The following is a 14,366-nucleotide window of genomic DNA, read 5'->3' as shown; positions in this document are numbered from 1 at the left end:
GAGACTCGTTTTTCGGCTGCCTGGGATCATAACAATAGTAATAAACCATAGGCCTAGCGTTATCAAAGACTAAGCTGAACAGTTTGTCAGAATTCCTGGTGAGCTAACCTCAGGGTTTCAAAGGGGCAGTATTAATATTTATATTTAAAACTTATCCAAATTTAACGAGTTTGTTGCAATAATGTAAACACTTCCGTTTAAAAATAAATTGGCAATGCATCAATAATCGTGACCACAAGGATGTAGTTGTCTTGAGTCGTCAATCTCTAAGAACTGAGTAACCTTAGCTAGTTTCTCGGCTTTAACATGAAATCACAAATTTGTTCTCGCTCAGTACAAGTGTGTGGCAAGGTTTTCCACTGCCCACTATAATGTAATCCCAGATACATCAGTACAAGAAAAATCACGTGTAAAGAATTATAGAAATAACGGATATGAATCTCAAAAATGAAAAAATAGTAATGTTATAACCATTTTAAGAAATAGGAATGGAAACTAACAATGCAGCCTAACAAATTCAGAATTATCATCGTACTGTAAATCTGTACTCACGAAGAAATGTGTAATGTTCATTCTTTCATTGCGTCATTCATCTCTCTCATGACTCGTGTCATAACAGAGCTCCTGCACCACACAAACCTGCCCAGGCACTCAAGTCGCTGCCTCAAACACGCTAAAATAAAAAAAAATATTTTCCCCACAAATTTCACTGGCTCTTGCTCAAATTATTAATAATCGTTCCCAGCTGTTCCTCAGTTTTCACCTCCTTTCCCCACCGTGTGAGATATAATAATAATTACAAGGTACAATGGGTTCGAGAGATTACATAATATAGATATTTTTACATTCTTACACTGCCACTAACAGGCATAGCGTTTCAGGCAGGTCCTTAATCTAAAATCGGGTAATATAAAAAGGTACATTGTAGCAAAAATTTATAATAATATGCACACTATAATATAAATTGACAGAGGTGATTTTTACACTGGTGAAGATGTCAATGAACTAGGCTGCACGAGCCGAACATTAACCCGATTTTCCGTGTTTTACCAAAACCAACATTGGGTCTTCCTACAAGAATATTAATATATGCTCGTCACACTTCGCTTACACCCTAGTTATATAATATTAAATGGCTACCCGTCAACTGTCCCTTCGTTGCCTCGGATAACTGTGACCGTAACTATCTTCTTCAGTCGTCGTCCTGCCTCTGGGAAGGTCGCACATCTTTGTTTCTGCCACCCGTGACTGCCTTTATTCTCATAAAATCACTACCTGTTGACTATGATGTAGGTCTCGGGGCGCTAATATCACGCTACCTACGCCATTAATTTAGTTCCTGAGCTCCACCTCGCACATGGACCTTAATAATGTGCTACTGAGAAAATCAGTAGAAGCCAGGAGGGCTCGAACCTGCCCACTGGGTACACGTAAGTACACGTCTTAAACCACCAGGTCACGATATGATACAATAGTAATGTAACCTGGCACCTCTGAATCCTCTTAAGGTTCCAGAGACCTCTTTTGATATCAAATCAAGGTTTTACACGTACCAGCCCACGCTCGTGAGCAATGTACTATTGTCGCGCCCCTCCCCTATCCCCATACAAGGTCCAGTCGTGCACTGACTATCTGGGGCTTCAACCACTGGCCCCCGACACTGCTGCTGTGCAGAATGTAACTCACTGTAATATGGTTACCTGGGATAAACTCACTGGTCTCACTGCTTACTATTACTGCTCGCTTTAAATACGCTATAGGGTTCGTCCTTACCTTCAGGGTTCCTATATATCACCTTACCTTGCTGTTACCCTGCGATGATTCCGTGGCTAAGCGTTCCCGCGGCCCGGTCCTCGACCAGGCCTCCTCGTTGCTGGACTGGTCAACCAGGCTGTTGGACGCGGCTGCTCGCAGCCTGACGTATGAATCACAGATACCCGACTTTGGAGCTGTTTATCCAGTTCTCTCTTCAACACTGTGAGGGTTCTGCCAGTTATGCCCCTTATGTGTAGTGGAAGCGTGTTGAACAGTCTCGGGCCTCTGATGTTGATAGAGTTCTCTCTCAGAGTACCTGTTGCACCTCTGCTTTTCAACGGGGGTATTCTGCACATCCTGCCATGTCTTCTGGTCTCATGTGATGTTATTTCTGTGTGCAGGTTTGGGACCAGCCCCTCTATTATTTTCCACGTGTAAATTATTATGCATCTCTCCCGCCTGCGCTCAAGAGAATACAGATTTAGGTATTTTAGTCGTTCTCAATAGTTTAGATGTTTTACTGAGTGGATTCTAGCACGGAGTACCAGAATCGTATCAGAGTACTAGTACCAAACCGCCGATGATGCGTAGCTCCTGGTGCCCGCCTCACACCAGATGGTCCACTCTGGCAAACGTAAGTACTGGCTTTATAAACTTGTGTAAGGAATAATTCAGACCCCAATGAGCCACAGGGACATAAGACATTTTTCAGTGGCAGGGTAGTTAAATGGAATACACTAGGACTGATGTGGTGGAGACTGACTTCATACTCGGTTTCAGATGTAGATCGAGTTCAGGGGGGCCTGACAGCTGAGTGGACAGCACTTCGTATTCGTAGTTCTGAGGTTCCGGGTCGATCCCCAGTGGAGGTGGAAACAAATGGGCAGAGTTTCTTTCACCCCTGATGCCTCATGTTACCTAGCAGTAAATAGGTACCTGGGAGTTAGACAGCTGCTACAGGCTGCTTCCTGGGGATGTGTAACAAAAAAAGGTCTTATCGAGGACCGGGCCGCGGGGACGCTCAGCCTCGAAATAATCAAGATAACTAGTAGGCTCAGGCACTTGTACACCAGTTAATTGACAGTTGAGAGGCGGTAATAGCCGAAGCTCAACCCCCGCAAGCACAACTAGGCGAGTACATGACGCCAGGAGAACTGTGAGAGCCTATATGCTTCTTGAACTATGACTCCTTGAACAGCCTTGACTATGCTCAGAAAATGCTGAAGGGCCATGACGGCTTCTTCCGCCGACTCCTCCAAAGTTGTCACCTTTCTCAGGTACACAAAGACCTGCGTCCTTCTCTGGCGTTTCCTCGATCTCGTAAACAAGTCTATTACAATAGACTTAAACCACCACATGGGTCTGCTTCTCACGGTCGCCGCAACTTGTCTCGTCGCTCTGCAGTACTCGCCAATCTTCCGACGAACCGCTTTCTTTAGGTTAGCTCCTGGGCTCTTGCTCACTGCTGGGTGTCATCTCAATGCACTCTCAAGTTGGTCCTACTGACGTGGAATAAAATTAGACAATCAGGTCCATCAGGGGGCGGAGCGCCAGTGACAAAATGCTGTCCTTCTGATGTCTTGGGACCGTGCAATGTGTGCGTGCCAATCTCCAGGTTGCATTGCAATACATCACGATCCTGCACGACGTTGACCTGGACCCATGGTTGTTTTGGGCTCCTAGCAGCTCTGGTGCGTCGCTGCCTTGGGCGGGAAAGTGCTTGCCTCTCAGACCTCTTTTCCACACGATCGTCCCAAAATCACTCTTACTGCTCCTACCGTCTAATTACAATATGCTTGTACGAACAAATAAATCACAAAATACCGGTTGATGGGTGGGAGCAACTCTCGTACCTAAAGTAGCCTAGGCTTGGCTACCTGGAATCAATAGTCGTGCAGACGGCCCTGGCAGACAGGACACAGAATGGTCCAGGACGGGCCAAAAACGTCGTCGTCCCTTCACCTTCTAGTGTGTGGTCTGGTCAACGGGACAGAAGCGCAACACTGCCACAACCACTCGGCTAAGTGTCCCTTCAAGACTACACCCACGAGGGGATGTCAACACAATGCAGGCATACAGGGTGTAAATTAAATAATATTTATATATAAACATTTATTAATTCATTATGAAACAATTAAAAATATATCTTTGTTTATAAAACATTTACAAAAGTTTCGTTATAAAAATTGTATTTCATATGTCTGCAATGCTTACGAACATCAACAAACCACAAACACTCAGTATTGTAATACTCTTCAGAATACAAATTTTACCACATATGCGGCAAATGTATCTTTAATTTACAAAATACAAAATTTTATGTTCAACATTATCGACCTCATTTACATATATCTATTATACAAAACTGTAAATTAAATATTATGGTTTTGAAAATAATTTTATTATTAAATTCAAATTGTAGTTTCGACTATGACTAATAAAATACAAAATTATTATTAACCAGATAAAATAGTTAACGTCTAAGCAATGGACGGATGACAAAAAGCCCTGCTGTGTATGGGGTGCATAATAAAGAAAAATTGAATTGTGATGTGTAGTAAAGAGAGAGACTTTGTGTATGTGTTCGCTTTGACCCCATGACAAGACATGTCACACACGCTCCCCCCTCCCCCACACTGCACCCCTACACACTACGCCCATGTGTACACTCCTCACATACACTGCGCACACATGTGTACACCACTCGAGACACACACACACACACACACACACACACACACAATCTTCCCATCACCCACTTGCAGTCCTCTAGATGTCTCTCACCACAGAACAGTTACAACCCCGCTCCTGGTGTCCGGTAAGTCCACTACGGGCTCACCATAGCCCGTGCTACTTGGAACTTTGTTCCCAGTAGGTGAATCTTAACAAGAACGTCTCTCACCATCGCCCCTGGTCTTCCCCGCACTGGGCCTGAAACAGTGTGATCTATAACCTGAATCACAACTGAGAGACCCGGGCTCAGTCTCCAAGCAAGACAAACCGTTGGGCATTATTCCTTCGAACTGACCTCTGTTCACCTAACAGTAAAATAGATGCCTGGGATCTGTTGGGGCTGCACCGTGGGGAAGGTCAGTGGTAGACCTAGGGGGGGGGGGATACCTCAATAGGTCTAAGCACAGGCTTCCTGTCCCCAAACAACAGAAATTAAGTCATTTCCGGAATTCATTTGAACAGATGGCAGACTAAATCACACTTACTCTTCACTAAATTAAGGCAGTGTGCAAAGTGCACTTAAACTCTAAAAGCATCAGACTCCATTAATTGAAGTTCACACACACACACACACACACATTCTCTCCTAGAACTTGAAAATCAGTTAACGATGATCCCACCACCAAGCCACACCTGATGCTCTCCTCCCCAGCTCACACTACGAGCACTGTCATTAACATTCACCTTGCAAACACGCTCAGCTGCTTAGAACAGTGCCATGAGCAAGTAAGCATTCATTTAGTTTCGGAGGTGCCAGTTTCTAGCCTAAATTTAATTATTTCACATGTCGTTTACTATCTACATCCTTGACTTGGCTTAACGTCTAACAGCGCCAATATTCACGACACAAGAAATGAGACGACGACGACGTTTCGATTCGTCCCGGACCATTATCAAGTCGATTGTCAAGTCACACGGTAAGGTAATTATCAAAAGGCACCAAACTGGGAAGGCTATGTAGCACCATCAAAGTGCGAAATAATCAGAGGGCGCTAAATATCACCAAGAATGCCAATACGAGAACAAAAACGCGCAAGGCGAACGATATCAAAAGTGTCAAGTCACAATCTAATTGATAATGGTCCACGACGGACCGAAACGTCGTCGTCTATTCATTTTCTGGTGTGTGGTTTAATCTTCTTATCTTAAGCCACGTTATTGTGACTCATCGTCAGCATCCAAGATACAAGAGCATGTCCACAAACACACTACTCGCTCAGCAACATTTTCACTGTACCTTATAAGTATTAAGACACCCAGTAACACTAATGCTATATCATACTTTGAGAATATATCGCAATATTTTATCACAGTCATATCCAGTATAATCTTAAATGTTCAGCAATACTCTGACTGGAAACTGGCAAAACTGTAGGAAAATGTTTAGACCTCGAGTTGGTAGGCTGACAACATACCTCGCGTGGAGGGCACGGTAGCTAGCCTGGTGCTACTGCTAGCGTGGAGGACATGGCAGGTAGCCTGGTGCTACTGCTAGCGTGGAGGGCACGGTAGCTAGCCTGGTGCTACTGCTAGCGTGGAGGGCACGGTAGCTAGCCTGGTGCTACTGCTAGCGTTGAGGGCACGGTAGCTAGCCTGGTGCTACTGCTAGCGTGGAGGGCACGGTAGCTAGCCTGGTGCTACTGCTAGCGTTGAGGGCACGGTAGCTAGCCTGGTGCTACTGCTAGCGTGGAGGACACGGTAGCTACCCTAGTGCTACTGCTAGCGTGGAGGGCACGGTAGCTAGCCTGGTGCTACTGCTAGCGTGGAGGGCACGGTAGCTAGCCTGGTGCTACTGCTAGCGTGGAGGACACGGTAGCTAGCCTGGTGCTACTGCTAGCGTGGAGGGCACGGTAGCTAGCCTGGTGCTACTGCTAGCGTGGAGGACACGGTAGCTAGCCTGGTGCTACTGCTAGCGTGGAGGGCACGGTAGCTAGCCTGGTGCTACTACTAGCGTGGAGGGCACGGTAGCTAGCCTGGTGCTACTGCTAGCGTGGAGGGCACGGTAGCTAGCCTGGTGCTACTGCTAGCGTGGAGGGCACGGCAGGTAGCCTGGTGCTACTACTAGCGTGGAGGGCACGGTAGCTAGCCTGGTGCTACTGCTAGCGTGGAGGGCACGGTAGCTAGCCTGGTGCTACTGCTAGCGTGGAGGGCACGGTAGCTAGCCTGGTGCTACTGCTAGCGTGGAGGGCACGGTAGCTAGCCTGGTGCTACTGCTAGCGTGGAGGGCACGGTAGCTAGCCTGGTGCTACTGCTAGCGTGGAGGACACGGTAGCTAGCCTGGTGCTACTACTAGCGTGGAGGACACGGCAGGTAGCCTGGTGCTACTGCTAGCGTGGAGGACACGGTAGCTAGCCTGGTGCTACTGCTAGCGTGGAGGACATGGCAGGTAGCCTGGTGCTACTACTAGCGTGGAGGGCACGGCAGGTAGCCTGGTGCTACTGCTAGCGTGGAGGGCACGGTAGCTAGCCAGGTGCTACTGCTAGCGTGGAGGACACGGTAGCTAGCCTGGTGCTACTGCTAGCGTTGAGGACATGGCAGGTAGCCTGGTGCTACTGCTAGCGTGGAGGACACGGTAGCTAGCCTGGTGCTACTGCTAGCGTGGAGGACACGGTAGCTAGCCTGGTGCTACTGCTAGCGTTGAGGACATGGCAGGTAGCCTGGTGCTACTGCTAGCGTGGAGGACACGGTAGCTAGCCTGGTGCTACTGCTAGCGTGGAGGACACGGTAGCTAGCCTGGTGCTACTGCTAGCGTGGAGGACACGGTAGCTAGCCTGGTGCTACTGCTAGCGTGGAGGACATGGCAGGTAGCCTGGTGCTACTACTAGCGTGGAGGACACGGCAGGTAGCCTGGTGCTACTACTAGCGTGGAGGGCACAGCAGGTAGCCTGGGGCTACACAAAACACCACCAAGTAAGAGTCCTGCTCTCATGTAATACAAATATACTTCAATTATATATTTTGTTTTTATATTGCAGCCGTCACGAAAACAGCTGTGTAATAATGCAAATGTAATTAAACGTAACACGCCAGGCTTTTTGCCTTTCATTTTTGGCAATATTAAGAGGTCAAAATCGAGATCCACGAAGACTTGTTCATACCATATATAACAAGCTCATCGCCGTCTCCAAAATCCATGTTACTATGAACACCAAAATCCCATTTATCTTAAATTTACATAACTGGCCGTTTATCAACATTATCAACGTTCAGCGACATTATGACCTGGATTGCTCAACGAGGTAGCATCGTTGTTCTGCTGGGACAATGGTCTGATACACCCAATTAAAACAACGTAAATTCACTTTCGTAAATAAAAGAATAACATTCGAGTAACTGCTAAGAAAGCATCAGCACGTTGAAACTAATCTGTGCTGGCAATACACCCAAGCAGCACTACTCGTCCTAACTAAAAATTGTACATATAGTATTCCAAGTGATGCTATGCGTCCAGACCAGACGCAGTCTGTACACGTGTCCAGACCAGACGCAGTCTGTACACGCGTCCAGACCAGACGCAGTCTGTACGCGCGTCCAGACCAGACGGAGTCTGTACACGCGTCCAGACCAGACGCAGTCTGTACACGCGTCCAGACCAGACGCAGTCTGTACACACGTCCAGACCAGACGCAGTCTGTACACCCAGAAGACGAAGTGGTATTACTCGTTCTTCTCAAACGCTTTGTTATAATGTTCCTTCCCGCTGCTCGTATCATGAACACTGTCCACCTTTACTTTCACAGCGCTGTCTGTCTCATCCTCCATGCTTCTCTTTATCCCATTTTCCACGACGCCATTATGATGCTTCTCCATGGCGTGGTTCTCCTTGGTTTCCTCCTCCACTCTCTTCTGTTCTCGTTCCACCTGAAGCTTTTGGAAGAACAAACGGTTGATTATGAAGTAGGCGATGCAGGTGACGGCGCAGACGACAGCCATGAGCCGGAAGGTGTTGCGGACGCCGATGGGGCCCATCAGGAACCCGCCCAAGAGGCTGCCCATGCCGCGACCTGACCAAGAAGAAAAGACTTAATGATTCGCACATTTCATGCTTTACTAGACCATGGTTTCAGAGACCATTAATATATTTACTATTATTTAAAAAAAACTATCACAATTACCTCTCTTCCACATTATCAACACGGAAAAACTTACTACAATGTTGTAGGGCTTCAATTAAGTGGTGGAAAAGACCCAACACAGTATTAAAACCAAATTGTCAGAGGCAACGCATCCGAATCAATTTTACCGAATAGTCGTACGGACTTAATTCTTTGAGGATGTACACAATTATCATCATGATACTCAAAGTGTTGTAAACAATGCTCTGAAACACTTGCTTATCAATTTTAATTTACACTGGTCCCAAGTATCCTTTAAAAAATATATACAATCATATAAAATAACGATAGATCTAAAGAAAAGGTTAAATTGCTTTGTTTTTTTTTACTGTTGACAAAATGGAGGGGGATGGGGGGGGGGGGAAGGGTGCAAGGTTGAAGGGGTCATATCCTATCTGTAATGTGCCAGAAATACTTGTTCAGAATATCTTGATTATTCCAAGTATCGGCCACTAAAGTGTCACTAGGCTTTAGTAAACTACTTGATCGAAAAGATCGCGGACTGTATAATGAATTCCAGCAAACACACACACACACACACACACACACACACACACACACACACGTGGGCAAAAAGTGTATGGAGCACCACTTGACAAATGGAATTTAATGTGAATAAATACCATGTTATAGACTGTAGAATATGAGAATGTATTAAATTATATTAGAAATATTTAAAGAATTCTTTTAAAGAAAGATCTAGGGGTGGTTCTAGACAGAAAACTTTCACCCGAGGATCACAAAAAATATCGTGCGAGGAGCCTATGCTACACTTTCTAACTTTAGAACTGCTTTTAAATACATGGACGGTGAAATACTAAAGAAATTGTTCACGACGTTTGTTAGACCAAAGCGGGAATATGCAGCGGTTGTGTGGTGCCCATATCTTAAGAAGTACATCAACAAATTGGAAAAGGTGAAAAGACATGCAACTAAATGGTTCCCAGAACTGAATGACAAGAGCTACGATGAGAGGTTAGAGGCATTAAATATGCCAAAACTAGAAGACAGAAGAAAAAGTGATATGATCACTACGTACAAAATAGTAACGGGAATCGATCAAATTGATAGAGAAGAATTCCTGAGACCTGGAACTTTAAGAACAAGAAGTCATAAATTTACACTAACTAAACAAAGCTGCCAAAGACAAGAATTTTCACTTTTGAAAACAGTGGTAGACGGTTGGAAAATATCAAGTGAGAAGGTGGTGGAGGCCTAAACCATCAATAATTTCAAAGCGATATATGACAAGAGTACTGGTAAGACGGGACACCACGAGCGTAGCTCTCATCCTGTAACTACACTTAGGTAATTACACAAACATTTTCTCAATGTTCGCTGATGCAAAAATGAGAAGAATCAAGACAGATGAAGATAGACAGAGACTACAGGACTAACTGGACAAACTGGTGGAATGGTCTAAAAATTGGCTTAAGTTCAACTTAGGAAAGTGTAAAGTAATGAAATTAGGCGAATGGAGCAGAAGGCTGAACACAATGTACCATCTGGGAGGTAATATCCTGCAAGAGTCAAATAGAGAGAAAGATCTGGGGGTTGATATCATACCGAACCTGTCCCCAAGAGGCCCACATGAAAAGGATATCATCAGCGGCATATGTTAGACTGACCAACATAAGAACTGCTTTTAGGACCTTGTATACCACTTATGTAAGACCAATCCTGGAATAAGCAGCTCCAGCCTGGAGTCCATACCTAGTTAAACACAAGACACAGAAGATTCAGAGGTATGCCACCAGACTAGTCCCGGAACTGAGAAGTATGAGCTACGAGGAAAGGCTTGGGAAACTGAACCTCGCATCTCTGGAAAACAGAAGAGTAAGGGGAGACGTGATAACCACCTACAAAATTATCGGGGGAATTGACAGGATGGACAAAGAAACTCGTTAGCACAGGTGGAACACGAACAAGGGGACACAGGTGGAAACTTAGTACCCAAATGAGCCACAGAGACAGAATTTTTTCAGTGTCAGTAGTTAACAAATGGAATGCATTAAGTAGTGATGTGGTGGAGGCTGACTCATATACAGTTTCAAATGTAGATATGATAAAAGCCCAGTAGGCTCAGGAATCTGTTCACCAGTTGATTGACAGTTGAGAGGCGGGACCAAAGAGCCGAAGCTCAACCCCCGCAAGCACAACTAGATGAGTACGTCTAGGGGGACGAGGGAGGGAGGTCACGGGTGGCCGCGCTCTTCGAAAAGTGTCCATAATTTGGGACATCTGAGAGATACAAAGGAAAATCGTTGCGTAGTGACATTTTTCCCTCTCCCTCAGAGAGGTCTGAGGGAGAGCCAAGGGCCAGAGAGGTCTGAGGGAGAGCCAAGGGCCAGAGAGGTCTGAGGGAGAGCCAAGGGCCAGAGAGGTCTGAGGGAGAGCCAAGGGCCAGAGAGGTCTGAGGGAGAGCCAAGGGCCAGAGAGGTCTGAGGGAGAGCCAAGGGCCAGAGAGGTCTGAGGGAGAGCCAAGGGCCAGAGAGGTCTGAGGGAGAGCCAAGGGCCAGAGAGGTCTGAGGGAGAGCCAAGGGCCAGAGAGGTCTGAGGGAGAGCCAAGGGCCAGAGAGGTCTGAGGGAGAGCCAAGGGCCAGAGAGGTCTGAGGGAGAGCCAAGGGCCAGAGAGGTCTGAGGGAGAGCCAAGGGCCAGAGAGGTCTGAGGGAGAGCCAAGGGCCAGAGAGGTCTGAGGGAGAGCCAAGGGCCAGAGAGGTCTGAGGGAGAGCCAAGGGCCAGAGAGGTCTGAGGGAGAGCCAAGGGCCAGAGAGGTCTGAGGGAGAGCCAAGGGCCAGAGAGGTCTGAGGGAGAGCCAAGGGCCAGAGAGGTCTGAGGGAGAGCCAAGGGCCAGAGAGGTCTGAGGGAGAGCCAAGGGCCGGAGAGGTCTGAGGGAGAGCCAAGGGCCAGAGAGGTCTGAGGGAGAGCCAAGGGCCAGAGAGGTCTGAGGGAGAGCCAAGGGCCAGAGAGGTCTGAGGGAGAGCCAAGGGCCAGAGAGGTCTGAGGGAGAGCCAAGGGCCAGAGAGGTCTGAGGGAGAGCCAAGGGCCAGAGAGGTCTGAGGGAGAGCCAAGGGCCAGAGAGGTCTGAGGGAGAGCCAAGGGCCAGAGAGGTCTGAGGGAGAGCCAAGGGCCAGAGAGGTCTGAGGGAGAGCCAAGGGCCAGAGAGGTCTGAGGGAGAGCCAAGGGCCAGAGAGGTCTGAGGGAGAGCCAAGGGCCAGAGAGGTCTGAGGGAGAGCCAAGGGCCAGAGAGGTCTGAGGGAGAGCCAAGGGCCAGAGAGGTCTGAGGGAGAGCCAAGGGCCAGAGAGGTCTGAGGGAGAGCCAAGGGCCAGAGAGGTCTGAGGGAGAGCCAAGGGCCAGAGAGGTCTGAGGGGAAGTCATTGGCCCCAAAAGTCTTGCGGGCCAAGAGCCAGACTTACCAACACCGAAGTGGATGCCGCCGTAGACGCCCTGAAGAGTGGCGAGGGTGGAGGGCGTGGAGAGCGCCGCCGCGTAGGACACGGCCGCCGCGCCCATCAGCGACACCGTGAAGCACTCCAGCGCCTCGAAGGGCATCACCCACCAAGGGTTCGTGATGAAGGAGTAACCTGACGGAGAGGTCCACACGTCACCAACCAAAGGTACACAACAAGACGGAGCTTGCCATCACAAAAAATAATGGTAATGAATAGTTTCTCTTATTCTAAACATGTACAAAGTTTATATTTAACAAAATATGCTCAGTGTTAAAAAATGCTTAATGTCAGGCCTACATTTTCAAATAATAGATTTAAACATGATATAAATGAGCACTCTACCACTTTTAATCTTTAAAGGAATATGTTTAGTGATGGTAATACACCATCTATCAAGTTACAAGTAGAAGCATTCTGGTAATACACAATCTATCAAGTTACAAGTAGAAGCATTCTGGTAATACACCATCTATCAAGTTACAAGTAGAAGCATTCTGGTAATACACCATCTATCAAGTTACAAGTAGAAGCATTCTGGTAATACACCATCTATCAAGTTACAAGTAGAAGCATTCTGGTAATACACCATCTATCAAGTTACAAGTAGAAGCATTCTGGTAATACACCATCTATCAAGTTACAAGTAGAAGCATTCTGGTAATACACCATCTATCAAGTTACAAGTAGAAGCATTCTGGTAATACACCATCTATCAAGTTACAAGTAGAAGCATTCTGGTAATACACCATCTATCAAGTTACAAGTAGAAGCATTCTAGTAATACACCATCTATCAAGTTACAAGTAGAAGCATTCTGGTAATACACCATCCATCAAGTTACAAGTACAAGCAAAGTACCGAGACAAAAACAAATACATGAACAGAGTAACTAAGAACAGAGCTGGGAACCAGCGGTCAGGATTCATGAGGTATTTGAGTGTCAATTACGAAATCTGTACATCTTTCCTCGATCTTGGCAGTTTAGTCTATTTATTAAATAGTTCTCGAGCTTCAATATTTCACAACCCAAGCTAGGTTATTGTGGTTATAGTGTTTTGGAGCTTAAACTGCTTAATGTAAATTGTGCTGCAAAATTAAAGAAAGATGTACAGGTTTCGTAAGTGGACATGTAAATGCTTCATGAGACCTGGCCGAGGGTCGATCATGTAGCCACATGGCAGTCAACACCACGCTGTAGCCAACATCTCTCTAACCTTGACGGTACAGAAGGAGCACCTGAACCTCAGGGAAGAGCGCGTATTAAGTCCAACAATTCAGTCCAGATGGAATGCGTCCACAACAAAACCTTTATTTGGAAAATTAGCCCAGCCAAGGAGGAAAAAAACAGCATTGAATATAACGAAATACCTCTTTCTGATAGAGCCCTGGTGGTTCTCTGTAGCTATCTGGCTGAGATTGCTGCATACTAGACAGTCACAAGAGTTCTTTTTTACCTTCAGGAGGCCAGATTCAGAACCTGGTCCCATTCCCTCTCAAGAGGTGCAGAGAATAATGTCGGAAAATCCGACACCATTTAATAATCATACAGATAATAGCTGTATTACCAACAAGTTACCCATAGAAAACGTAACTTGTAGTGGAATTACCGTCTATAGAAAACGGGATATCATCACCACATACTATTATAATTCACCAGCTATTCTGCTGGGAATTATTCTTAAATACATTAGTCTTTGGACTTTACCATCATAAAAACATCTTATATAAATTAACTTAATTATCAATATTAAAGTAGAGTAAATGTGACCCTTCTATCACGTTCTGAAATCTGGACAATGTAAGCCAGGCGTCAGAGTGGAGGAAGGAGGGCAGCCATTGTTGTGTCACCTCCGAGACGTGTGGAGCGAGTTCGGCTCCTATCATTCTGGACAATGTCGGCCAGTGACGTCAATAGAATGGAGTGTTAGATGCAGCCATTTATATTGAGACCAGAGGCTCACACGGGAGCAAATTCGGCTCCTGTTAATTTACTTGGACGTAGTGTTATGGAAACCAAAGGTACCATCTCCAACACGATGTCTACAATCAAGTTAAGTGTCTATCCGAAACCCGTTTATCATTCATTTATGGCCATTAATGTCAGGATATAGGGTGACCCGGTTAGATCGCGAAATCGCCTCAAACTAAAGGTAATTAAGCCAGGTCTTTAATGTTCCATGTACTGTTTTCTCTGAAATACTTGTCATATATAGGATTCTGGCTTCACAGCTAGCGCACTTTTGACAGGTCAAGACGAGGATGCAAGATTGTGCACCAGTTACTGGGTGATGTGGAAGCTACCTCAAAGA

At 46.2% G+C, this 14,366-nt stretch overlaps 1 protein-coding gene across 3 annotated transcripts in view; it reads right to left on the bottom strand.

Annotated features, from left to right (window-relative positions):
• Nucleotides 1-3,852: 3,852 nt before the first annotated feature.
• The window catches only part of LOC123765227 (major facilitator superfamily domain-containing protein 6-A), a 107,006-nt gene continuing 96,492 nt past the window's right edge, over nucleotides 3,853-14,366 (bottom strand). For all 3 annotated transcript variants that reach the window (XM_045753710.2, XM_069335551.1, XM_045753709.2), the window contains 2 exons: nucleotides 12,022-12,189; nucleotides 3,853-8,492 (listed from right to left, as the gene is read on the bottom strand). In XM_045753710.2, the coding sequence (XP_045609666.1) occupies nucleotides 8,146-8,492; nucleotides 12,022-12,189 (515 nt within the window). In that variant the 3' untranslated portion in view covers nucleotides 3,853-8,145. The remainder of the gene's footprint in view (nucleotides 8,493-12,021; nucleotides 12,190-14,366) is intronic.

This window comes from Procambarus clarkii, chromosome 33 (genome assembly GCF_040958095.1).
Source record: "Procambarus clarkii isolate CNS0578487 chromosome 33, FALCON_Pclarkii_2.0, whole genome shotgun sequence".
NCBI lineage: Eukaryota > Metazoa > Arthropoda > Malacostraca > Decapoda > Cambaridae > Procambarus > Procambarus clarkii.
This window is presented reverse-complemented; position numbering and strand designations above follow the sequence as displayed.